The sequence below is a fragment of the Salmo salar genome, chromosome ssa20 (assembly GCF_905237065.1).
Source record: "Salmo salar chromosome ssa20, Ssal_v3.1, whole genome shotgun sequence".
NCBI lineage: Eukaryota > Metazoa > Chordata > Actinopteri > Salmoniformes > Salmonidae > Salmo > Salmo salar.
The window spans coordinates 64,044,385-64,069,560 of record NC_059461.1 but is presented as its reverse complement, the minus strand read 5'-3'; the positions used below and the strand labels follow the sequence as shown (position 1 = coordinate 64,069,560).

Below are 25,176 nucleotides of genomic sequence, written 5' to 3'. Positions count from 1 at the left end.
TTCAAATTTTGCTGCCTTAAAATTATACAGAACATTATTCAATGACATATTTTTCTTACAGTATCTATCTACACAACCTACTCTACATTTTCAAAGTGAATAAAAAATATATATATATATATATATATATATATATATATATATATATATTAAATTACTAAGGAATACAAAATGAGGATGCATTGATTGCATACTGTATGTCTTCACACCCCAGAGTTAATACTTGATGGAAGCACCTGTGAATCATTTTTAATAAGATTCTATCAACCTTACACAACTCTTAGGGCAACATACTGTATATCCATTGTTTTTGTCAAAATTGCTCAAGCTCAGTACATTTGGTTGGGAATCATTGATGGACTATTTAGGAACACTCAGCACCTGGAAAGCCATTCTGATACCCAAATTGTAATGCCAAAGATGTAATTGTTGTTGAATTTAAGACATCTATCCCAGGGTTAGGTTTTCAGAAGACTGAGGTGGGATTTCCTATAACTTTTTACCTGGGTTATGCTCCATACATTTTTATTTTCCTCCTATCCCCAGTCCCTGCTGGTGACAAGCATACCCATAACATGATGCTGCCACCACAAACCTGTAGTTTCTTCTTTGACCTCTCATCAACAAGCTGTTTTCGCCCACAGGACTGTCACAATTGTTTTTTTTATAATTTTTTTCGCACCATTCTCGGTAAAGTCTAGACACTGTTGTACACGAAAAGCCCAAGAGGCCTGTCGTTTCTGAGATACTGGAACCGGCCCGCCTGGCACCGACAATCATGCTACGCTCAAAGTCGCTTAGGTCACTCATTGTGCCCATTCTAACTTTCAATCTAACAGTAACTGAATGCCTGTCTGCCTGCTTTATATAGCAAGCCATGGCCACGTGACTCACTATCTGTAGGACTACACCATTTTTGTGAACAGGGTAGTGTACCTAATAAACTGGCGTGTATGTTGCCCTAAGAGTTGTACAAAGTTGGTAGAATATTATTCAAAATGATTCACAGCTGTAATTTCTTTCACTTTGAATATGTGGATCTGTAGAATAAAAAATGTTAATCCATTTTTATATTGAATTTGTTTAGACTTTCACTAGGTACTATATATACACAATATGCTTGTATAGAAGCCAAAATAATTGAATGCATTCACCACTCCAAGGCAATACATGATCTTAGTGACTTCTTGGACAAAGCACCATACTAGAGTAACAGAATCCTGGTCAGCACAGTTAGAGATTGCCTACCCTGCTCGGAACTGCATGACATTGAGTTTGAGCATTTAACTGGCAAAGCTCTTGGAAGGAGTCGAGATATTGTTTGTTAATTTGAATCTGTAGTTCCTCCGGGATGCAGTGAGAGCTTGTATTTCTCCTTGATCCACTTCCCTCCCTCGCTGTTCTCAATGGCCACAGCAGCAACACCTGCAAATATGCATTACTTTTAGTTGATTATAATTCACATAGAAAACTTTACATATACAGTTGTGATTAAAGTATATATTTTTAGCACTTTTCATTGATACAACAGATTAAATCTAGCCTACCTACAATGAGACATTGTCTGGCACTGTGATTACACACTGACCTACAACAGTAGCTCCCTGCCGCTCCACCAGTTTGATAGCAGCCTTCATGGTTCCGCCGGTCTCTATCCACTGGTCCACTATCAGTACCTGGAGCCCTGCAGCACACAACTAGTGGTTGTGGATACGTCCCAAATGGTACCCTATTCCCTACATAGTGCATTACTTGCCCTATGGGCACTGGTCAAAATAATGGAATAGGGTGCTATTTGGGATGTCCACTGTATTTATATTCATACTCTTAACTCACAGTATGCACACCGGCAGTCCTACTGAGTTACAGGACAAAACACATTCAGAGAATCTCCTTGAAGGGGAAATGTTTACTTAAATACAAAGGTGTTCAGTGGCTATACAAACTCTTTGCTACAGACTAGGGCCCTTGGTTCCTGCACCAACACTAGATTATGTGTTGTAGTGGTTATGTCAGGAAATGAGGCCATGCTTGCATTCATTGAAACAAATACAAACAGTCAGCCAAAACAGGCCATACTGCCTCTTAGCTTGTGGGTTCATTGAGCTGGTCTATCACACTGTATGTTGTCTTGCTACATTCATGTTAATGAGTCTGTCTCTTTATCCTTCACCTCTGGATTTAACAAACAAGGCAGGACTCTTGAAACATTAGATGAGTGATAGACCTTCATTAGCCATAGACTCTGAATGGTGACTTATTCACCAAGGAAAGCAATCGTGTCAGTGTGATGGTGACTCAGCTGGCCTTAACACATACAGGTGAACCTCCATCTTCTCTCTGCTTGAGTAGTCACTGTACTCTTTGCTCTGGATTTGTATGCACAGGTGTTCTGCTTTCAGAAAGCCCTTTCCAAGGGTTGTGGCCACAGACGATTCTGAAAACCACCAAGATAAAAATGACACCTTAGAAACAGCACAGATAGACTGTTGTTGTATTGATGAGATTGTGAGAGTTAATTTCACCAATCAATATTTTCTCTCAGAAGACTTATAAACCCGATTGTAGTGACAGCAGCATTCCATGTAGATCAAGCCATACAGATCCCTTTTACACATAGTATGATTGATTTTGCACGGCTTTTGTTTTGTGTTGCATGGTGTGATATTTTACTCTTAAAGCGTGTCATTGTGGCAATTCCCCAAGCAGGACCTAAATGTGTACTACCCCTAAATTAAGTATAATTCAGAGTGGTTAGATTTCCTGCCCTTTCAGTGGAGCTTGCTGGATGTGAAATAAAATTAGTATGCAGTAAATCGCATGCAGCCACACTTCAGCAACAACACATGAGCATATTCGTTGAGATCGTATGTTTTCCTGAAACATTATTGATGAATCCCATTGCATCTATACCCGCGACCAGGTCAATGGCCTCATTCTGGAATGGACAGAGAAGGTCCTTCACACAATCTGACAGTGCCTGGATTAGATACAGAATGAACCAGATTGACCTGCTATTGGTTTCCTTAAAGTATCTTTACAGTATATGCACTGGGAAAAATCAAAATTCTACACACTGCATTGGAAATTAGTTATAGTTAGTATTCACCCCCTTGTATTTCTTCACATTTTGTTTCCGTTACAAAGTGGGATTGAAATATATTTAATTGTGATTTGTCATTGATCTACACAAAATACTTGATCTTGATCTTTACAAATTAATTTTAAAAAATGTAAAAAAATACACTCGCTAGTCAGTTTATTAGGTACACCATCCATGTTTAATGCTTTTCGACCTGTTCCAAATTAATGTCAACCCAAACCGGCTGCCCACGTGCATAAATTTATTTTGTCCCTCCTACACCAAACGCGATCACTACACGCAGGTTAAAATATCAAAACAAACTCTGAACCAATGACATTAATTTGGGGACAGGTCAAAAAGCATTAAACATGTATGGCAATTTAGCTAGTTAGCTTGAACTTGCTAGCTAATTTGTCCTGGGATATAAATATTGAGTTGTTATTTTACCTGAAATGCACAAGGTCCTCTACTCCGACAATTAATCAACACAAAACGGTCAACCGAATCGTTTCTAGTCATCTCTCCTCCCAGGCTTTTTCATCTTTGAACTTATATGGTGATTGGCATCTAAACTTTCATAGTATTACCACAACGACCGGCAAAACAGTTGGTCTTTTAATCACCCATATGTGGGTATAAACAATGAGGAGATGGCACGTGGGTACCTGCTTCTATAAACCAATGAGGAGATGGGAGAGGCAGGACTTTCAACGCGATCTGCGTCAGAAATAGAAAGGAGTTCTATTTTAGCCCTTGGCAACGCAGACGCTCGTTTGCGCGCGCGAGCAGTGTGGGTGCAATAATTGAATAACATGGATTTCTACATTTATTTTGCGACGCTCGCGCACGCGACGTGTCCGGTCTGGTCAGTATGTAAGTGACTTTGAGCGTGGTATGATCGTCGGTGCCAGGCACGCCGGATCCAGTATCTCAGAAATGGCCGCCCTCCTGGCCTTTTCACGCACGACAGTGTAGGGTTTACAGAGAATAGTGCAACAAACAACATCCAGTCAGCGGCTGTCTTATGGGCAAAAAACAGCTTGTTGATGAGAGAGATCGAAGGAGAATGGCAAGAATCGTGTAAGTTAACAGGTGAGCCACAAAGGTGGGCTCAGTACAACAGTGGCGTGCAGAACAGAATCTCGAAACACACAACTCATCGATCCTTGTCACGGATGGGCTATCGCAGTAGACAACCACACCGGGTTCCACTCCTATCATCTAAAAGGAAGGCTCCAGTGGCCACGCGATCACCAACACTTAACAATGTGAGGAGTGGAAAAACATTGCCTGGTCCGACGAATCCCAGTTCCTGTTGCATCATGCTAATGCCAGAGTCAGGATTTGGCATAAACAGCATGAGTCCATGGACCCATCCTGTCTGGTACAAGCTGGTGGTGGTGTACTGGTGTGGGGAATGTTTTCCTAGCACACGTTAGGTCCCTTTATACCAATTGAGCAACAAACGTTTCCGACACCTTGTAGAATCCATGAATTCGGGCTGTTTTGGAGGCAAAGGGGGGTCCGACCTGGTACTATATAGGTGTACCTAATGTACTGGCCAGTGAGTGTATAGTCGTTGCATATGTGTTTACCCCCCTTTTTTTAGTCAAGCCTAAATTAGTTCAGGATCAACATTTGGCTTAACAAATCACATAAGTTACATGGATTCACTTTGTGTGAAATAATAGGAGTTGACATGATTTGTTTAATGACTACCCTTTCCTCTGTCCCCCATACATCCATCTGTAAGGTCCCTCAGTCAAGTGTTGAATTTCAAGCACAGATTCAACTACAAAAACCAGGGTGCTTTTCAAAAGCCTAATAAAGAAGGTCAGTGCTTGGTAGACGGGTAACAATAATAAATCAGACATTGAATATCTCTTTAAGCATGGTGAAGTTAATAAATATGCTTTGGATGATGTATTAAACCACCCAGACACATCAAAGATACAGTCGTCCTTCTGAACTGAGCTGCCGGACAGGAAGGAAAAATGCTCAGGGATGTCACCATGAGGCCATTGGTGATTTAAAAACAATTATAGAGTTCAATGGCTGTGATGGGAGAAAAATTAGGATAGATAAACAACATTGTAGTGACTCCACAATAAAGACATAAATACAAATATACAGAATAAAACAATTCTAAAACATACATCCTGTGCATATGCAATAAGGCACTAAAGTAATATTGAAAAAAAAAAAACATGGCAAAGGAATACACTTTTTGGCCTAAATGCAAAACCTATGTTTGTGGCAAACACAACACATCACTGAGTAACTGCCTCCTTATTTTCAAGCATGGTGGTGGCTGCATCATGGTATGGGTATGCTTGAAATTAACAAAGACTGATCAGGATAAAAAAGAAACAGGATGGTAACTAAAGGTGTATCACTAGTTCCTAGGAATTACAGTAAAGTCTTGATGGGTCCAACCAGGCAAACTTTGGTCCTTTGGTGTTTGGTGCCATTAGGGAAAGGTACCAGCCTTTCCCCCTGTCTGTTGGAACAGCCAAAGTGTTCATCCTGCTAGACCCTGATATTGTTATTGCAATATTTCAAATAATTTGAGTAATGTCAAGAAACCTTTTTGATCGCAAAATCAAAATTCACATGTAAATTAAACACACAATTGGAGCAAAGGTTAATATTATTGGTTAAAATGAAAATCGAATCGTTATTGCAATAATATGAAGTGTATTCCGCTCAAATAGCACAGAAGATGACTCTAAATAGGGCCAAAATATTTGAAAGTTTGCTGTTTAAATGATAAAACAAAATCTAAATTATGCAATGTATTTCATTGATTTTCAATTGACTTTCTGATAAATTAAGTTCTATTGCTATGTTTTTACAAGTTAACAATTACAACAAAAAGCTTTAACCATTACAAATGAAATAGACTTACAATGCTGTGGTGTGGTGGAGTCTGTGATGATGTACTGCACACAAATACCTGGTGAATCTCAAACGTAGAGAATGATAGAGGCCTCTAGTGGCCAAAAGTCCATTTTGGCATGGGCAGCACCATTGAGGGCTTCCACCATGCTTCTGCCATTTTAAAGTAATCACAGTACTCAACTGGGTGGGGATTCCTATGGGTTTTAGACGCAATGGCGCTGCCGATGCGGTCACGGACACTATAATGACACAGATATAAAGATGAGTCCTCTATCGATCGCTATGATCCCAAACCAGACCCTCTCCTTCAACTCGCTCGGAGGGCCCTACGTTGTCAAGTGTTGCTGTCGAAACTCAGAGGGTGATGCCTCGATCAGACCGACAGCGTCATTGTGTTTTGGTACACCTGAAGTACATTAATTTCCAATGGAACGCTGCGTTTGCCTTGCACACAGATTATCCATTATATTGACAATATACTCATGTGGCCGCTCTAACAATGGAAATAAATGTCTTAAAAAATCGAAGGCAGTCGGGAGGAGTCAAAATCAGGTGAGACCATTCTAGCCCATGAGAGGGAAGATACAGCAGCTTGCGAAAGTATTCACCCCCTTGGCATTTATCCTATTTTGTTGCCTTTACAACCTGGAATTAAAATACATTTTGGGGAGGGGGTTGTATCATTTGATTTACACAACATGCCTACCACTTTGAAGATGCAAAATATTTTTTATTGTTAAACAAACAAGAAATAAGACAAACAATTTAACTTGAGTGTGCATAAATATTAACCCCCCAAAGTCAATACTTTGTAGAGCCACCTTTTGCAGCAATTACAGCTGCAAGTCTCTTGGGATATGTCTCTATAAGCTTGGCACATCTAGCCACTGGGATTTTTGCCCATTCTTCAAGGCAAAACTGCTCCAGCTCCTTCAAGTTGGATGGGTTCCTGCTGGTGTACTGCAATCTTTAAGTCATACCACAGATTCTCAATTTGGATTGAGGTCTGGGCTTTGACTAGGCTCTTCCAAGACATTTAAATGTTTCCCCTTAAACCACTCAAGTGTTGCTTTAGCAGTATGCTTAAGGTCATTGTCCTGCTGGAAGGTGAACCTCCGTCCCAGTCTCAAATCTCTGGAAGACTGAAACAGGTTTCCCTCAAGAATTTCCCTGTACTTAGCGCCATCCATCATTCCTTCAATTCTGACCAGTTTCCCAGTCCCTGCCGATGAAAAACATCCCCACAGCATGATGCTGCCACCACCATGCTTCATTGTGGGGATGATGTTCTCGGGGTAATGAGAGGTGTTGGGTTTGTGCCAGACATAGCGTTTTCCTTGATGGCCATAAAGCTACTTTTTTGTCTTATCTGACCAGAGTACCTTCTTCCATATGTTTGGGGAGTCTCCCACATGCCTTTTGGCGAACACCAAATGTGTTTGCTTATTTTTTTCTTTAAGCAATGGCTTTTTTCTGGCCGCTCTTCCGTAAAGCCCAACTCTGTGGAGTGTATGGCTTAAAGTGGTCCTATGGACAGATACTCCAATCTCCGCTGTGGAGCTTTGCAGCTCCTTCAGGGTTATCTTTGGCCACTTTGTTGCCTCTCTGATTAATGCCCTCCTTGCCTGGTCTATGAGTTTTGGTGGGCGGCCCTCTCTTGGCAGGTTTGTTGTGGTGCAATACTCTTTCCATTTTTGGATTTAATGGTGCTCCGTGTGATGTTCAAAGTTTCTGATATTTTTTTATAACCCAACCCTGATCTGTACTTCTCCACAACTTTGTCCCTGACCTGTTTGACCTTTTTTAATTTTTGTAATTTTTTTGAAACAAGTTTTTTTTTTTCTTCATCTCACTTCACCAATTTGGACTATTTTGTGTATGTCTATTACATGAAATCCAAATAAAAATCAATTTAAATTACAGGTTGTAATGCAGCAAAATAGGAAAAACGCCAAGGGGGGTGAATACTTTTGCAAGGCACTGTATGCATGTGAACAACAGGCACTTATCCGATATAAGGTCTTTTTTCTCAAAGTTGCCGGGATGTCACGTGTCCTACTTATATCAGTATACTTGTAACAACTTAAGCATTACAAAATCTCTATTCGATCAAATAAGCCACACCTTGCAAATAAGCCATTACATTTTTTGTTAACCAAATTCGACACTAATTGAGCAAAGAAAACATCAGGCCACCGACGCGGCGCGGCCACCGACGCGGCCACCGACACTTACGAGCACTCGTTCTCCGTGGCCGACGTGAGTACGTAATTTAAACATGATAACCCTCACCAGATGGCATCCCAAGCCACGTCCTCAAAGCATGTGCAGACCAGCTGGCTGGAGTATTTACGGATACATCGTCCGTAAAGTACACCTTAGCCAAATACATTTAAACTCAGTTTTTCACAAAATTCCCTGTTTTAGGTCAGTTAGGATCACCACTATTTTAAGAATGTGAAATGTCAGAATAATAATAGAGATAATGATTTATTTCAGCTTTTATTTCTTTCATCACATTCCCAGTGGGTCAGAAGTTTACATACACTCAATTAGTATTTGGTAGCATTGCCTTTACATTGTTTAACTTGGGTCAAACGTTTCAGGTAGCCTTCCATAAGCTTCCCACAATAAGTTGGGTGAATTTTGCCCCATTCCTCCTGACAGAGCTGGTGTAACTGAGTCAGGTTTGTAGGCCTCCTTGCTTGCACACACTTTTTCAGTTCTGCCCACACATTTTCTATTAGATTGAGGTCAGTGCTTTGTGATGGCCACTCCAATACCTAGACTTTGTTGTCCTTAAGCCATTTTGCCACAACTTTGGAAGTATGCTTGGGGTCATTGTCCATTTGGAAGACCCATTTGTGACCAAGTTTTAACTACCTGACTGATGTCTTGAGATGTTGCTTCAATATATCCACATAATTGTTCTTCCTCATGATGCCATCTATTTTGTGAAGTGCACCAGTCTCTCCAGCAAAGCACCCCCACAACATGATGCTGCCTACCCCGTGCTTCACGGTTGGGATGGTGTTCTTTGGCTTGCAAGCCTCCCCCCTTTTCCTCCAAACATAATGATGGTCATTATGGCCAAACAGTTCTATTTTTGTTTCATCAGACCAGAGGACATTTCTCCAAAAAGTACGATCTTTGTCCCCATGTGCAGTTGCAAACCATAGTCTGGCTTTTTTATGGCGATTTTGGAGCAGTGGCTTCTTCCTTGCTGAGCGGCCTTTCAGGTTATGTCGATATAGTACTTGTTTTACTGTGGCTATAGATACTTTTGTACCGGTTTCCTCCAACATCTTCACAAGGTCCTTTGCTGTTGTTCTGGGATTGATTTTAACTTTTCGCACCAAAGCACGTTCATCTCTAGGAGACAGAACGCGTCTCCTTCCTGAGCGGTATGATGGCTGCGTGGTCCCATGGTGTTTATACTTGCGTACTATTGCTTGTACAGATGAACATGGTACCTTCAGGCGTTTGGAAATTGCTCCCAAGGATGAACCAGACTTGTGGAGGTCTACAATTTCTTTCTGAGGTCTTGGCTGATTTCTTTTGATTTTCCCATGATGTCAAGCAAAGATGCACAGATGTTTGAAGGTAGGCCTTGAAATACAGCCACCGGTACACCTGCAATTGACTCAAATTATGTCAATTAGCCTATCAGAAGCTTCTAAAGCCATGAAATCATTTTCTGGAATTTTCCACTTATATTCTTATATGTGCCTAAATGTTTGATATCCATAATTTGTATGATTATTTATTCGAATTGTGCTCCCTCTAGTTTTACCGGATGTTGTCCCGCTAGCGGGATGCCTATCCCTAATTATCAAGAAATTTGTGGAGTGGTTGAAAAACAAGTTTTAATGACTCCAAACTAAGTGTATGTAAATCTCCAACTTCAACTGTATTCAATCTTTCCATATCCCAGCCTGTTGGTCCCACTTGCTTCAAGATGTCCACCATTGTTCCTGTACCCAAGAAAGCTAAGGTAACTGAACTAAATGACTATCGCCCTGTAGTACTCACTTTTGTCATCATGAAGTGCTTTGAGAGGCTAGGTAAGGACCATGTCATCTCCACCTTACCCGGCACCCTAGACCCAATACAATTTGCATATCGTCCCAACAGATTCACAAACAACGCAATCGCCATTGTGCTGCACACTGCCCGATCCCACCTGGACAACAGAAATACCTATGTAAGAATGCTGTTCATCGACTATAGCTCAGCCTTCCACACCATAGAGCCCTCCAAGTTCATCAATAAGCTCAGGGTCCTGGGTCTAGACCCCTCCCTGTCTAACTGGGTGCTGAACTTCCTGACGGGCCGGTGAAGGTAGGCAACACTTCTGCCACGCTGATCCTCAACAAGGGGGCCCCACAGGGGTGCGTGCTTAACCCCCTCCTGTACTCCCTATTCACCCATAACTGCGTGGCCACACACGTTTCCAACTCAATCATCAAATTTGCTGACGACACAACAGGGGTAGGCCTGATTATCAACAACGATGAGACATCCTACAGGGAGGAGGTGAGAACCCAGATGGAGTGGTGCCATGAAAATAACCTCTCCCTCAACATCAACAAAAAGGAGCTGTCGTGGACTACAGGAGACAGCAGAGAGATCACGCCCCATCCACATCGACAGGGCCCCACTGTAGAGGGTCAAAAGCTTCAAGTTCCTCAGCGTGCATATCACTGACAACCTGAAATGGTGCATTCACACAGAGCGTGATGAAGAAGGCACAGCAGCGCCTCTTCAACCTCAGGAGGCTGAAGAAATGTGGCTTAATTGGGCACTGAATAATACAGAATGCTTCTGGCCTTTTAAAATACCAATCCCATAGGCCACAATGCAAATCTCTGTATATAAAATACATACTGGCTTATAGTGAAAAAAAATGTTTTTGTGCCAATGTAAAAGGAAGGTTGGGTGTACTCCGTAGGGTCTGTAAAATCTATATATGGTGTTATTTCATGGGGCACTGAATAATAAGCCAGTATGAAAGAGAATTAGAGGATACACTACTTCCAATTCAGAAATACCTGGCATTATAGTATCTGGCAATGCATGGGGTTGCTGTGGTGGATGTGACACTAAACTATGACTTTTCTCATCAATGCCCCCATTTTAGAAAACAGTCAGATGGTAATAGTTGTGGTGTTTGTGTGCTTGTTTTCTAGAGCAGTCTTATTAGAGCGCAATGTGAATAAGCTTTGTCACAATGGCGTGTGAGACTGTTTTACATTAGTTATCAGAAATTACTTAGTTGAAAGAAGTTAAGGTTTTAAGCTTGAAGAATACAGTAGACTCGTAATGCATTTTAAACTGTACAGAAAATGCCTTTGCTGATCTTGATAATCATCACAGTATAACAGTGAACTTTCTAAAGAAATATAAATACAATATTTTAAGGTGGTTGCAATGCAGTAAAAAAAAACGATTATACTGCACTAGAGTGCAAAACAAAATAAACATTGATTTCCCCCCTAGTTTAGCGTGTCTTTGTAGTGACGAATCTGTGATCCTGCTGCCAGGAGAACAGTAATCAATAAGACCATCAATTTCGGGACACACTAGTGACTTTAATGATGTAATTCATTTAAATAATAAAACAAAATTCTAATTAACAAGTCCCCCTTGTCATTTTACAACATATAAACCTCACTAACAGTTAAACATTTATTGTGGGATGTAGCCTATTTTGTTAAATTTGTTAAGCGGTGTGATATATCACAAATTGTGTAATAGCATTATTGTCACCCTAAAATATTTTAAATAAATACCGTTTATATGGGTTTTATATTTAGGCGTTGAAGACTTGAAAAATTAAAGGAGAGTGCACACTCTTGGAGCTCAGATGCAATCATTTAATAACCTAATAACCAACGTTTTGACAGAGAAGCTGTCTTCATCAGGCTATAATGACTGACACTGCGGGGTGACTAGTTTATATAGTGTCAAAGGACACACACAGGTGTCTAATCATGGCCGGGTGTGGCCTGATATCGTCTACGATGCTCCGAGATTCGTACTTTTAATTTGCGCTTTGTTTTACCCTCATCATTTTTACCACAAGGACAAGTTATAAGATAAATAACTGACTTAGTGGAGCACGTGATAACACCTTTGATTGGAATATGTTTCCCTGTTCTGGGGTGTTTAAAGGATCTACATTTATAAGCGCAAATAGACGTTGTACAGGGTGGTAAAATCAGTTACCAATTGATCTCAGAGATTTCTGCCCCACGAGAACACGATCAAGGGAGCGTCCGAAAACACCGATACTGTCATCGGAGTTTAGAATGTGCCAATGTTTGAATGATTCCCTTAATTTGTTCATAGCACTTTGAATAGCGCGTAGTTTAGAACGCAAGAATGCTTCTTTTTGCGAGACTGTCCTTGAAAAATGTATCGGTTTGTTTTGAATTTTCTCAATGGCAGTATTAATCTGACCATCTTTGTACCCCCTCTCCTTGAATTTTCTTTGCGTCTCAGCCATATTTCTGTCGAAATCTGATTGTTTTTTGCATTCTTTTTTTGGATTCGACAGAATTGGCTGTATGGCAAACTGTTTTTCAAGGGAAGCGGGTGACAACTATCAGCCCTCAACAAACTATTACGATCAGTAGGTTTCCTGTAAAGATCAGTGTATAGAACATTATCCTCACAGAAGATCAAGGAAACTGATTTGAAGTGTCAGATTGCAAAGTAAATCTCAAATGCTCAGGACAAGAGTTAAGAAAAGCATGGAATGCCTGGATCTGTTTTGCATCACCTCTCCATAGAACAAAAATATAATCAATATACCTTTTCCAAATAATGATGTTAGGCAAGAAAACATTTGAGAGAATTGAACATTGACTGTTTCTCCATGTAACCCACATACAAATTAGTATAGTTATAAGCCATGGGGGGTTCCATAGCAGTACCCTTCGTCTGAATAAAGAAATCATTTAGAAACATGAAGTAGTTGTGTGTGAGAGTACTATTTCAGCCAATGTTATAATGCATGCACTGGAAAGTAGTCCATTAGGGTCGCGTGCAGAAGAAAATGTTCCATAGCTTCAATACCGCCCTCGTATGGAATATTCGTGTATAACGACTCAACATCAAAGTAACTAACAAAGTATTATCAGGGAGAGGATCAAGAGATTCGATAAGAGATCATACTGCTGGTGTCCTTTACAAGAGGGCGCTGTTCTGCGAGTGGTCTAATAAATAAGTAAACAAAAGTCGAGAGGGGCAGTTACTGCATCAATGCCCGCTACAATAGGGCGCCCTGGAGATTTTGTAACATTCTTGTGTAATTTCGGCAAAGTATAAAAAGTAGCAATTTTAGGGTGTTGAATAGCCAAAAAGTCGTGTTCTTTTTTGGTTATCTGACCAGAACTTAAATACCCATCTAGGACAGTAAAGAGAGTGTTCTGAAATTGGTCAGTGGGGTCACATCTGAGTTTCTTGTAAAAGGTGTTGTCAAACAGTTGTCTATGACACTAATTTACTTAAACAGTCCTATCCATGAGCAGAACCGACCCACCCTTATCAGTAGGGCGAGTAAGGACTGACGTATCGGATTTAAAAACAAGCCTTAGGTAAATTATGGAAAGATATGTACTCCTGTTTGTTCTTAAGGAGATGAACGGTCTCTTTTTCAACGAGTCTGCAATATGTCTCAATATAGTGATTGCGATTGGATGGAGGTACAAAATAACTCTTACTTCTAAAAGGAGTCGGAGTATGTGCAGGTGAGCAACCTACATGTTCAATGGAAATATCACGATTAGGGGGGCTAAAGTATTCCCTTAAACGGATGTTTCTAAAACAAACAAAAAACTTAAACATGTCTACCTTAACATCGAAATCGTTGCACTGAGTTGTAGGCACAAAATATAACCCTCTATTAAGCAAGATGTGGTCAGGGCTCAATATCTTGCTTGATAAATTAGGGTGACCATACGTCCTCTTTTTCCCGGACATGTCCTCTTTTTGGACCAAAACAAATGCGTCCGGCCGGGATTTCTAAATGGCCCAAAATATCCGGGATTCGGTTTTTGCTTTCTACAGTCGCCATTCATTGTGTGCGTTTTTGGGGTTTTGCGTTGCTTTGACCTTTCTCTTTAGGTCCCGCCTTCTCACACGCCACCATTGGTGGGTCATGTAGGCCTACGCAAACATTGGTCAAACTGCATCTCAATCATTACCCTCACCATGGCAACAGCCAAGAGACAGTGCAGCAGCTTGCTTGTCAACAGTGGCACATGGCTCCAGAACAGCGTAAAAATGCCCAAACGCAAATGTAAATTCACAGACGATTTACAGAGAAAATTCCCGTGTTTTCGTCTTGGCCGGGATCCGTGTGAAGCAGAATGCATGACCTGCAAAGCTGGCACGTACGTGTCAGTGTCAAATAAAGGTGCTAGCGACCTAGAAGCCCACATAAGCTCCACAAAACACAAAATTGCAGCTAAAGGAGAGAGTTCGTCAGGTAAATTAACTGACTATTTTGTGAGAGCATGTAAAACAGAAGATGCTGTTACTGCTGCGGAGGGAGTTTTTGCATTCCACAACACGAAGCATCACAATAGCTACAGATCAATGGACTGCACGTCTGCCTTGTTAAAAAAGGCTTTCCTGATTCCGAGACTGCGCGAAAATTTTCAAGCGCTCGTACTAAGACCGAAGCAATTGTTAACGCTGTGATAGCACCAGATTCTGTCGACATAGCTCAGAAAGCACTAGAAGACATACCTTACTGTGGTGTTTCTACTGATGGGAGCAATCACGGTGCTGTGAAAATAGTCCCTCTGCTTATTCAGTATTTTGATTGGAAGAATGGTGGCATGCAAAGTAAATTAGTCGAAGTTAAAAACACTCCAAATGAGACAGCTGATACGATCGCGCAATACATCAAAGAAACACTGGAAAATAATGGGATTTTTTCCAAATGTATTGCATTTACAGGTGACAACTGCAATACAATGTTCGGGGGAATCCGGCGTGATGAAGAAGGAAGTCTTGAATCGGTGTGGGATGCCCAGCACACGTCTTGAACAATTGTGTTCATTACGGGGCAGACACACTAGATGTCGATATTGAGAACATCATCTTCAAAATATGTCAATACTTTCACATCTACACTGTGCGCACAGAGGATCTGAAGGAGTACTGTGAATTTGTTGATGTTGAATACAGAAGTCTCCTTTCTCACAGCAAGACGCGATGGCTGTCATTATTCCCAGGTATTGAGAGGCTGCTACAGATGTTTCCAGCCTTGAAAGCATTCTTTTTGTCACAGGAAAAAACACCCTCCTTGATCAATAAGTTTTTTGAAGATGAGTTCAGTGAAATTTACCTCTGTTTCATTCACACATTCAGGAGATGGAAAGGGAGAGTAATTCAATTGTGGAAGTGAAGAACCTTTTGAACAAAGTCCACACCATGCTTCTTGAACGCAAGACCAATAACTTCATGTCCCTTAAAGTTAAGGAACTATTGGCACAAAAGCACAAGAATGGACTTGGTAAGAATTGTGACCATTTCAGTGCTCAAGTACAGGGTCTGTACAGTTCATGCCTGGAGTATCTGGAGAAATGGATGGCACCCATGGAGGAGTTCTCCTCTTTCATGTGGATGGATCTGAGTGAGACACCTGACTGGAATGACATAGAAGCCTGTATAAAACACCTGGGAGAAAAGGGGGTGCCAATTGATGATGCAAAGTGCTTTAATCAGGTCACCAACCTGAAGAAATCCACATAAAGGTGTAACAGTGATGGAGAGTTCAGTAATCTGCAAGCACACAAGAAGTGGACCAAATATTTTGAAAGGTCCAAAAGCATAGATTTTCATTCAGAGCTACTGAAGATTGCACAGTTTTTCTTTGCTATTCCTTTTCACAATGCAAATGTAGAGAGAGTTTTTTCACTGATGCAAAGCTAGTGGACAAAGGAAAGGAATCACTTGTCTGTTGAGTCACTGAAGGGGCTTCTGTGTACACAATACAACTTTAAAAACATGTCTTGCAAAGACTTTCATGCCTACTTGATTGGTAATCAAGGACTGTTGGGAAAGATGCGATCTTCGGGAAAGTATACCAGAGAGCATCAGGAGGACTGACATTATTTTTGACTGAAATAGTGGATTTTTTTATAACAGTTTTTTTTTTTTAATTTAATTTTAACCTATAGCCATGAAAAGAAAGGTGTTAAAAGCTAAACTATTTAATTTTTTTGTTGTTATTATTCTATAGGGCCAACAGTTGAATGGAAAGGATGTATTACTTTATGTATTAATGTTTATATTAATAACATAGTTGCATGGTTGTGAACGCATTTGTATTTACCGCCCACTGTGTCCGTCTGCCTCCCGCTCCCACTGTCCCCTTTTTTGAAAACTAAAATATGGTCACCCTAGATAAATTGAAGACACTCAGACCCGTGGGGTCTGGGACCGTGTGAACGGCCCTCTCTGCCTCTGGTAGTTGTTTCTTCTTACCCCGTCGGGTGCGGCATCTCGTCGGTGCGCATGTCCGCGGCCACCTCTGCGCTTCCGTCGGCCCAGTCTCTCGTTGGATAAAAAAAACTGGCACTGGAAGCAGATGAGGCGCTGGTTGTAGAGAGTTGGTCAGTCGGGGTGGATAGAACGTAAGCGGCCTCCCTCCTGCGTTTGTCATGGAGAGGGGGACCTCTTTTATCAGGGTTTCTCCAGAAGTAGACTTTGTCTTCGGCCTTGTCTTTTTTGTTTTGGTTGAATTTCTTTATTTTAAGTTCCTTTATTTCTTTAGACAACTTGTCCTGGAGCGCTTGGTTAGTTTATAAGTTCATTGAATATGCCAGTCCATTTCAATATTTTTTTTTTCAACTGGTCAACAATTAATGTCATTAAATCAATCGAGCATTTGATGAGGATGGCACACCAGCGCTCCCAGAAATCATCTGTGCGCTGTCCCAGTGATGGCTCTTTTTGCCACCTGAGTCCCCGTGGAATAATGCCTTGACCCACATAATCACTAAGATTGACTATATGTAGATACATTCTCCTCTGGCTCTTAGATACATTTAACAGTTCTTTCGAGAGATCATAATTACCCCCGGAATATCAAAAAGGGACTCCTATATTATCTTATTACGTTCGCTTTGGCTATATTCAAAGTAATCTTGTTTGGGTCTTTGACCAGTGTCAGGAAGAAAACAAAAAATCTTTCGGCATCGTTTAAGAGCTTTTTGTCGGTAGGGTGCTGTTTACTGGGTAACAGATTAATCTAGAGGCAAAAGAAACACACACCAATTTAGGCGAGGTGCTGGCTAGCGGGGTAGATCACTTGAAACATTAAAGGAGAGTGCACACTCTAGGAGCTTAGATGCAATAATTTAATAACCTAATAACCAACGTTTCGACAGACAAGCTGTCTTCATCAGGCTATAATGACTGACACTGCGGGGTGACTAGTTTATATAGTGTCAAAGGACACACACAGGTGTCTGTAATCACAGCCGGGTGTGGCCTGATAGCATTGGTTAATTCTCAGATGTAAAAATAACATACCAAAAACATGAATGGATAGCATATGATCATGACGTGAGGGTTGGCGCCAACCCTTGGGTTGTGCAGTGGGGGAGATCTTTGTGGGCTATACTCGGCCTTGTCTAAGGATGGTAAGTTGGTGTTTGAAGATATCCCTCTAGTGGTGTGGGGGCTGTGCTTTGGCAAAGTGGGGGGGGGGGGGGGGGGGTTATATCCTGCCTGTTCGGAAGGGGCCACAGTGTCTCCCGACCCCTTCTGTCTCAGCCTCCAGTATTTATGCTGCAGTAGTTTGTGTCGGGGGGCTAGGGTCAGTCTGTTATATCTGAGTATTTCTCCTGTCTTATCTGGTGTCCTGTGTGAATTTAAGTATGCTCTCTCTAATTCTCTCTTTTTCTATCTTTCTCTCTTTCTTTTGTTCTTTCTCTCTCTCGAAGGACCTGAACCCTAGGACCATGCCTCAGGACTACCTGGCCTGATGACTCCTTGCTCCTCCGCCTGGTCGTGCTGCTGCTCCAGTTTCAACTGTTCTGCCTGCGGCTATGGAACCCTGACCTGTTCACCAGACGTGCTACCTGTCCCAGACCTGCTGTTTTCAACTCTCTAGAGACACTCTGAATGATCGGCTATGACAAGCCAACTGACATTTACTCCTGAGGTGCTGACCTTTTGCACCCTCGACAACCACTGTGATTATTATTATTTGACCCTGCTGGTCATCTATGAACATTTGAACATCTTGACCATGTTCTGTAATAATCTCCACCTGGTACAGCCAGAAGAGGACTGGCCACCCCTCATAGCCTGGTTCCTCTCTAGGTTTCTTCCTAGGTTCTGGCCTTTCTAGGGAGTTTTTCCTAGCCACCGTGCTTCTACACCTGTATTGCTTGTTGTTTGGGGTTTTAGGCTGGGTTTCTGTACAGCACTTTGTGACATCAGCTGATGTAAGAAGGGCTTTATAAGTACATTTGATTGATACATTTGATTGATAGATACAATTTGGCTACATGGGCATACAAACATTTACAATAGCAAAATCACGAGAATGGCTTCAGATCAAAGTCTATGTTGAGACCGAAGGGAGCAAGAGTCTTTAAATGAAAGATCCAGGAAGCCTCTCGTTTTAACAATAAATTGTCGACGTCACCCCCTCTCCTAGGGAGGGTGACATGTTCGATGCCGATATAACGTAGGGACGAAATCGAGTGGTTTGCTTCCAAAAAGTGGGCCGCTACTGGGTAAATCGAGTTTTTGCACCTAATATATGGGTTTTATACAAATTGTCTGTATAAATAGCCTTTATAATAAATGTGAACAGGCCAGAAATGTCTAAAAAATATATTGGAATGCTTTGAGTGCTATTATAATCAAATCAAATTCATTTATTCTGTATGATAAAATATCACCTACTTGTTGCACTTACAACTCGTCTAAGTCCTATCAACTGATTTGAGCCCGTATATGGCTGTGGATTGACTGCATTTTTTTATGGAATGTTGGCATATTGGCAGTTAATTTGAAAAATGTATGGAATCATTCCTCTAAAACTGGCTAGCTAACCAACATACAGTGCAGATCAATTCTTCAAATTCAGGATATTACACAATATTTTATCACAGTACTGGCAAACCATGGTTGACCAACTCCCTGACCAAATTGGCTGACCTTTATACCATCATAAGAAGGTTCATGTCCATTTGAGTCATTCCTAATTCTAGGTGATACTACACAGCCAACAGGTGGAGGTGAAGTGGCTCTACGCCTGCTTAGTTGTTTGCCTACTCTGTGACACCATAGTAAGAACAGAGAAATCGACAGAACCTTCCATTTAATAAAATTATATTTAATAGAAGGATCTGGAGAAATCAATTATTGTTGTCAGCAGATTGTTTAATCGTCTCTCATTTGTTTGTGCATAACAGTGTGAGCGTTTTGTAATTCAATGTGTGCGTATTAGTGTGAATAATTTCATTTTATAAATGTATTATTGTCACTTTCCATTAAAACTATCATTCTGATAATACAAACTGTAACTATTTGCCTATGAAAAGGGTTTACAAAGGCTGTGTTGTATAGGCTATGGAAGGGCCCCAAGGCTATCCAAAGGGATTACCAGCATATAGGCAGACTTTTTATCAATGTCAAAATGTAACACCAATGGAAACAAGCTATTTCAACTACAATATCTGGAGCACAGAATAATTATTGTTTTCCACCCACTTTATCCTTGTAGTAATGAACATTCAATTAACCCAAGGGCTTTTAGTTTAGTCGAATGTTGCCTCGGGTGATTTTGCATAATTTCTCTCCGCCTTCTAACAATACGAATCAAGTGTATTTGCGGAGAATACAAAATACCTACGCCTCTAACTGAAAGCTCATTGTAAGTCCTGCCTTGTGACAAAACAGTGGCCTGATTAGAACTCACCGCCGATTTTTGTCTGGACTAGTGATTGCACATGCAGACCTAGCCAATTGGGTGAAATATTGAATAGTCCATAAAACCTAAAAATGTTGCCAAAGCAGTATATGGATGGCAATATTTAAAATGCATAGTCCGTTTTTGTCAAATGAGTTCCATGATATTGCTAGGTACTTTAACAGATGGATTACCTGCCCGTGCCCCCATGCAGTGCCAGTCCAGCATTTACGCTTGGCTTGGGTACAGTAGTGCACCCTCTGACATGATCTCAACCTCAACTCTCCATCCTCCATCGGTAGTAGATTTCAACCTCTGAAAGAACATTAATTAAACCCAGTTTGCTCAGACATGCTGCTGAGAGAGAGCGGATTGCGTGCGAGTTTTGCAAACCTTTCCATTCTAGACAAAGAAAGACGTTTGTTCCAACATTCTAATTTAGGTCACCACCAATGCCTTTTGTGGAATCTAAAATATGTCCAATCTATTGGGTTGAAAGAATCACGCCATCCTTGTTACCATGGGAAGCGCGAGAAGAACCTCCTCCTTGCTTGCAGCGTCACCAAAGCTGAATCTCGATTTTTGGTGAAAAGGGGGACGGGGAGGTAACTTGCGGTCAACCCACGGCAGAGTAGCCTAGGCTGCCAGCAGTAGTACACGCCATCCTATTAACCATATCGGGTCTGCTTTCTTTGATTATTCGCCTATAAATAAATAGAATGCGTGTAAAAGACAAAAACGCACACAAACGTGCCTTCTTGTCAATATACTTTCCTGCAGTTATTGTCTCATTTGGATTTAACAAAATTCAGGCACAGGTAGGCTGATTATTTTCATGTTGAACTGCTAGTAATTGTAGAATAGTCGTGTTTTTATATTTAAGCAAGAGTTTGCGCACATTCTGAAATTAGCCTGGATTTACAATCTCAATGGATTCTGTTGAAATTATGGAAAGTGTGTAATCGGCCACTGAAGGGGTTAATTTTATGTGTCAGACCCCTCCCATTATTGTCAGTCATCGTATTAATAATCGCACCACTAGAAGTTTCGCTATAAAGCTGGTTTTGGCGAGAACACGGGAAAAGTAGTGGTGCTGTCTCAGTGCGCGTGGTGCTGAAAGTGCCATCTGAAGTAATGTGGTCGGTATTTTTTTTCTTTCTGTCTTATCTGGACAGAAACTTTGTCAAGGGAGAATTCCCCAATTATTCCCTAGATGCAGAGAAACAGAGTAAAGATGTGTTTTTCATGCTCAACAGCACATTCTGTGCCAAAATATCAGGCATTGGGGGAAATTGTCTTTACCAAGTGTCAGACGGAATTGAGGAAGTGCGCTCCGTGCATGACACGTCGGGTAAACTGGTGGACTGCTCAGTAACCATCAACCAGATGCAAGTGAAGTCATTCATGCATGTGTGCAGATTGGGACTGAAGCACCAGATAACCAACCCAGAATATATGGAGCTGAGTTTTGGAGACATGACAGAAGCCAAATACAACTGTCAAGCGTTCCAGGGGACATCAAAGTGCACGACGGTCACCACGGAGAGGATAGCCGCACCAACAGCACAGACACCGAAGGAGACGAGAGAGAATTCTGTCCACGAGGATGACAAGCAGGACATACGGAGATCCAAGCGAGGATTCACTTATCCTGGAACCCTGTGGTGTGGAGCTGGCAACATGGCTGATAATTACGACCATTTGGGTAGGTTGTGTAATTGCGTAAAGTTTGATGTTATTCTGTATTTTAGATGCATGATGAACTATTATCACCACATTTAGCCATTCAACTGTTTCCCTGATTTCGGTGCATGTTGGTTTGTTGTTATTTTTTAATATACATTCGCCGTTTGCAGGAGAGTTCGCGGCGACTGACAGTTGTTGCCGCGTTCATGACCACTGCCCCTACGTCATCCATGCGTTTTCCTCAAAATACGGCTACACCAATTTCAAATGGCATCCCCTTAGTCACTGTGACTGCGATAATGCGTGAGTTTCCTACATTATAGTTGAAACGCCTTTTTTTTGTTTAAAAAATAGAATGTTATGAGCAAAATGCAATGCCTTTGATCCATCTGTTTAAATAATCTATAAAGAATAAATAAATAAACTACTTCATACACTTGAGTAATTATGTTAGACAGTCAGAGGCTCAAACCAATTATATGATGTACTGCCTGTCAAACCATCCAGACAGGCTACAGTAACCAGGAGTGGGTCATTTTCTCTTTGTCACACTATCTGTGCAGGTTGAAGGAGTGTCTGAGGAAAGTCAATGACACCTCCTCCAGGGTGGTTGGCCAAGCTTTCTTCAATGTCATTGAGGTTCCCTGTTTCCAGTTCATATATGAAGAGCAATGTGTGGAGCGCCACTGGTATGGCGTGTAAGTACAGTGTTTACTGTAAATTCAAATAATGCACATGTTGTGGCAGGTGCAGCGTAATGCTTATGTTACTAGCATCGACAGTGAACTAGAATGTCTTGCAAATACAATACAAATAATTTTTAAAAATCAAACAAGAATTAACAATCCAAGCATTTTTAGTGGCTTTATAGTACACTACAGGGAGCACATTTTAAACCTCTCTCCATCTCTCTTATCCACACAGGTGTAAAAAATATGACAAGCTCCCGGTTGCAGTGCCTAGAGAGTCCATCCCGTATGATTTCGGAGGTATTGACGTTATTGACGTGCTGACCGTGGCTCCTCAGAAAGAGACAAAGAAAACAGGCACAGAGCAGGACAATCCTGAAGGCACAACACAGTCCACTGTGTCTGGCTCCCAGACCACTGGCCCTGAGGAGCCCTCCCTCAGGAACATGGTCACAGTCGCTGAGGACTTCATCAAATTTCTGGCCACCGTCTCCACCTCTCAGGGTTCGGCTACAGACAACACCAAAGGAGAGACACAGACCTCAGAGAAGAAGAAGAGGAAGAACACTGCAGGGAAAAATAAGAAAAATAACAAGAAAGGGAAAGGGAAAGGAAAAGGGAGAAAGAGGAAGCAGAAAATCGACTCAGTCTCAAAAAGAGCGGAGGAGTCCTACCAAGTTAGTCCTACCAAAGCAGAGGAAGTTGTCGATAAGAGTAACTTTGTAAATGAGCCTGAGAATGTTGACCAGTTGAACAGAAATGTCAACAGTTTCAGTGATGGTGAAAAAGAATGTGGAGGGAAAGAGGAGATTTTTAATGATGTCATGAGAGATGAACCACGTGTAGATGAAGAAAGTGCTGCAGATGCCTCTGTCACCACAGTCACTGCTGTCAAGAAGGAGCAGACAATGCTGGAAACTCCGGCTCTGAAGAATCACACAGAAACAGCGTCTCTTTCTGCAACCTCCAGCACACCCATTGTGATCACACAGAAAACCAAAAGGCAGAGGTCAAGAAAGGGGGAAGGGAGGAAAAAACAGAGCAACATAACGCCAACTGACACCCCTAAAGGAGTTGCACGCCATACCGCCATTAAACAGGACCTCCCAACAACCACAACAGAGAGCTCTGGCACCCAGACCGTCCCTACCAGCACTGCCATAATCTCTGCAGATCAGCCTGCGCAACAAAGGTTAGAGAACCACAGTGTTACGGCTACTGCCGGCACACCCATTGTGACTTTTATCAAAAGCAAAAGGCACAGGTCAAAGGAGAGAGAGAAAATAAATAAATGGAGGAAAATCACTCCCACTCTTCCCATGGTGGGGGATACTTTCCGAAACCCCACTGAAAAGGATCTTGAAGTGGTCACTACTGAGAGCACAAGTGCTCCAGCCGTCACCACCATCACTACTGTTAGCGTTGCAGGGCAGCCAGTGTCACACAGACCAGAAAGTCACAATGAGAAGGTGTCCAATACCACTACGACTGTAGGCTCAACTTTGAGTGAGACCAAAAGGCACAAGCTGAAAGAGAGGGAGGGAAGAAAGATGAGGAGAAAAGTCATATCAACTCTTTTGGCCGAGGGCACATCTCTTCAGAATCCCACTGAAGATGTCCTTCATACAGTCACTAATGACAGCACTGTTGTACTGAACATCCCCACAACCACCACTGTAGTCGCTGCAGAGCAGGCTGAGATGCTAGCGCCACAGAGCATAGAGAGTCACAGTGAAAAGGGACATCTCACCACAACAGCCAGCGACCCCGTTATGACTGGGAGAAGACAAGGATCAAAAGAGAGGGAGGGTAGAAAGAAAAGTAAAAAAGTGACCATACCCACTGTTGTCAAGGATGAGGTTCCTATCCATAATGACAATGAAACTAAACTTGAAGAAATAATGACAAGTATAAGTCTGACACCCTCAGCGTCAGAAATCTCATTCAAAGTTGATAAAGTAGGAGAGTTCAATCTACAGGAATCTGAGAACTACAGAGAACAGGCTCTCTTCCCTGTGCAGACCAGCACACACACTATAAGTCCAATAAAATCCACTGTCCAGAAAACAGGAGAGAGACTAGGTAGAAAGAAAAGGAGAAAACCACCACAATGAGACTCATACTAACAATGATGCTAGTATAGAATGAAAGAGTGAAATGATGTCCTAGATGACCAGTCATGCCCTTGGCTATCAGAAAAACCTGCTATGCAGACTCAGACGTAGGTGTATTATGTGTTAGTCGTCATCTTGTGTATGTTTTGTAAAATCAACATTTGTGCTACTATTCAACAGGAATTGAAACAAGTGAATGAAGAATCAGGATAATGTTTTGTATTATAGTATGTGCATTTAAACACCAATGATTAATAAAATATTGGAAAGAAGCATATATTGAGTGCAATGAATTCTAAAAGTGATGATTTCATTAATAACACATTCATGTACTGTAGGCATGTGCTGTACTCCCAAGACACAGCAGGGAATATTTAATACGGAACAAATTAGGGAATTCCAAGTTCAGGGAGTTCTCCATTTCATCTGCTTACTCGTAAACGGCTTACCTTTACTTTTCTGCAAACAATTCTTGCAATATTGTATACACAGACAGGCTCCAAGCCAAGAAAGCTGAGCCTTCTTCCAGGTTTAAATACTATTTCCTTTTTTCTGTGTGGGACTTTGGACCTCTAGTTTCTTCCAATGCGATATAAGGCATTGTGATGAAAGGGGTCACATTCCTAAAAAAGGATTACGTGCTCACTATGAACTCTATTCTCCCCACCTAAATGAGGGCTGTAAGACCCTGTAACACTGAGGCTCAAATCCCTAAGCTGATTCTTAAACACTACAATTTTTTTAATTTCATTT

The 25,176-nt window shown here is 41.5% G+C and overlaps 1 protein-coding gene and 1 long non-coding RNA gene across 5 annotated transcripts; one reads left to right on the top strand and one right to left on the bottom strand.

The window, feature by feature from the left end:
* Nucleotides 1-164: 164 nt before the first annotated feature.
* Nucleotides 165-20,326, bottom strand: LOC106581196 (uncharacterized). 3 transcript variants are annotated; one of them, XR_006760995.1, is made up of 4 exons: nt 20,129-20,326; nt 2,320-2,437; nt 1,589-1,684; nt 165-1,425 (listed from the first exon to the last, which is right to left on the bottom strand). It is a non-coding gene; the product is annotated as an uncharacterized lncRNA (long non-coding RNA). The 3 variants fall into 3 exon arrangements; XR_006760994.1 differs by lacking the exon at nt 20,129-20,326 and adding an exon at nt 14,744-15,127; XR_006760993.1 differs by lacking the exon at nt 20,129-20,326 and adding an exon at nt 3,533-3,795.
* A 213-nt stretch (nt 20,327-20,539) lies between these two features.
* LOC106581195 (uncharacterized) lies at nt 20,540-24,700 on the top strand. 2 transcript variants are annotated; one of them, XM_014163094.2, is made up of 5 exons: nt 20,541-20,752; nt 21,353-21,639; nt 21,791-21,923; nt 22,184-22,318; nt 22,545-24,700. In XM_014163094.2, the coding sequence occupies exons 2-5, from the start codon at nt 21,390-21,392 to the stop codon at nt 24,421-24,423; spliced, it is 2,397 nt and encodes a 798-aa protein (XP_014018569.1). In that variant the 5' UTR covers nt 20,541-20,752; nt 21,353-21,389; the 3' UTR covers nt 24,424-24,700. The 2 variants fall into 2 exon arrangements, with proteins under 2 accessions (XP_014018568.1, XP_014018569.1); XM_014163093.2 differs by having other exon boundaries at nt 20,540-21,639.
* Nucleotides 24,701-25,176: the final 476 nt, after the last annotated feature.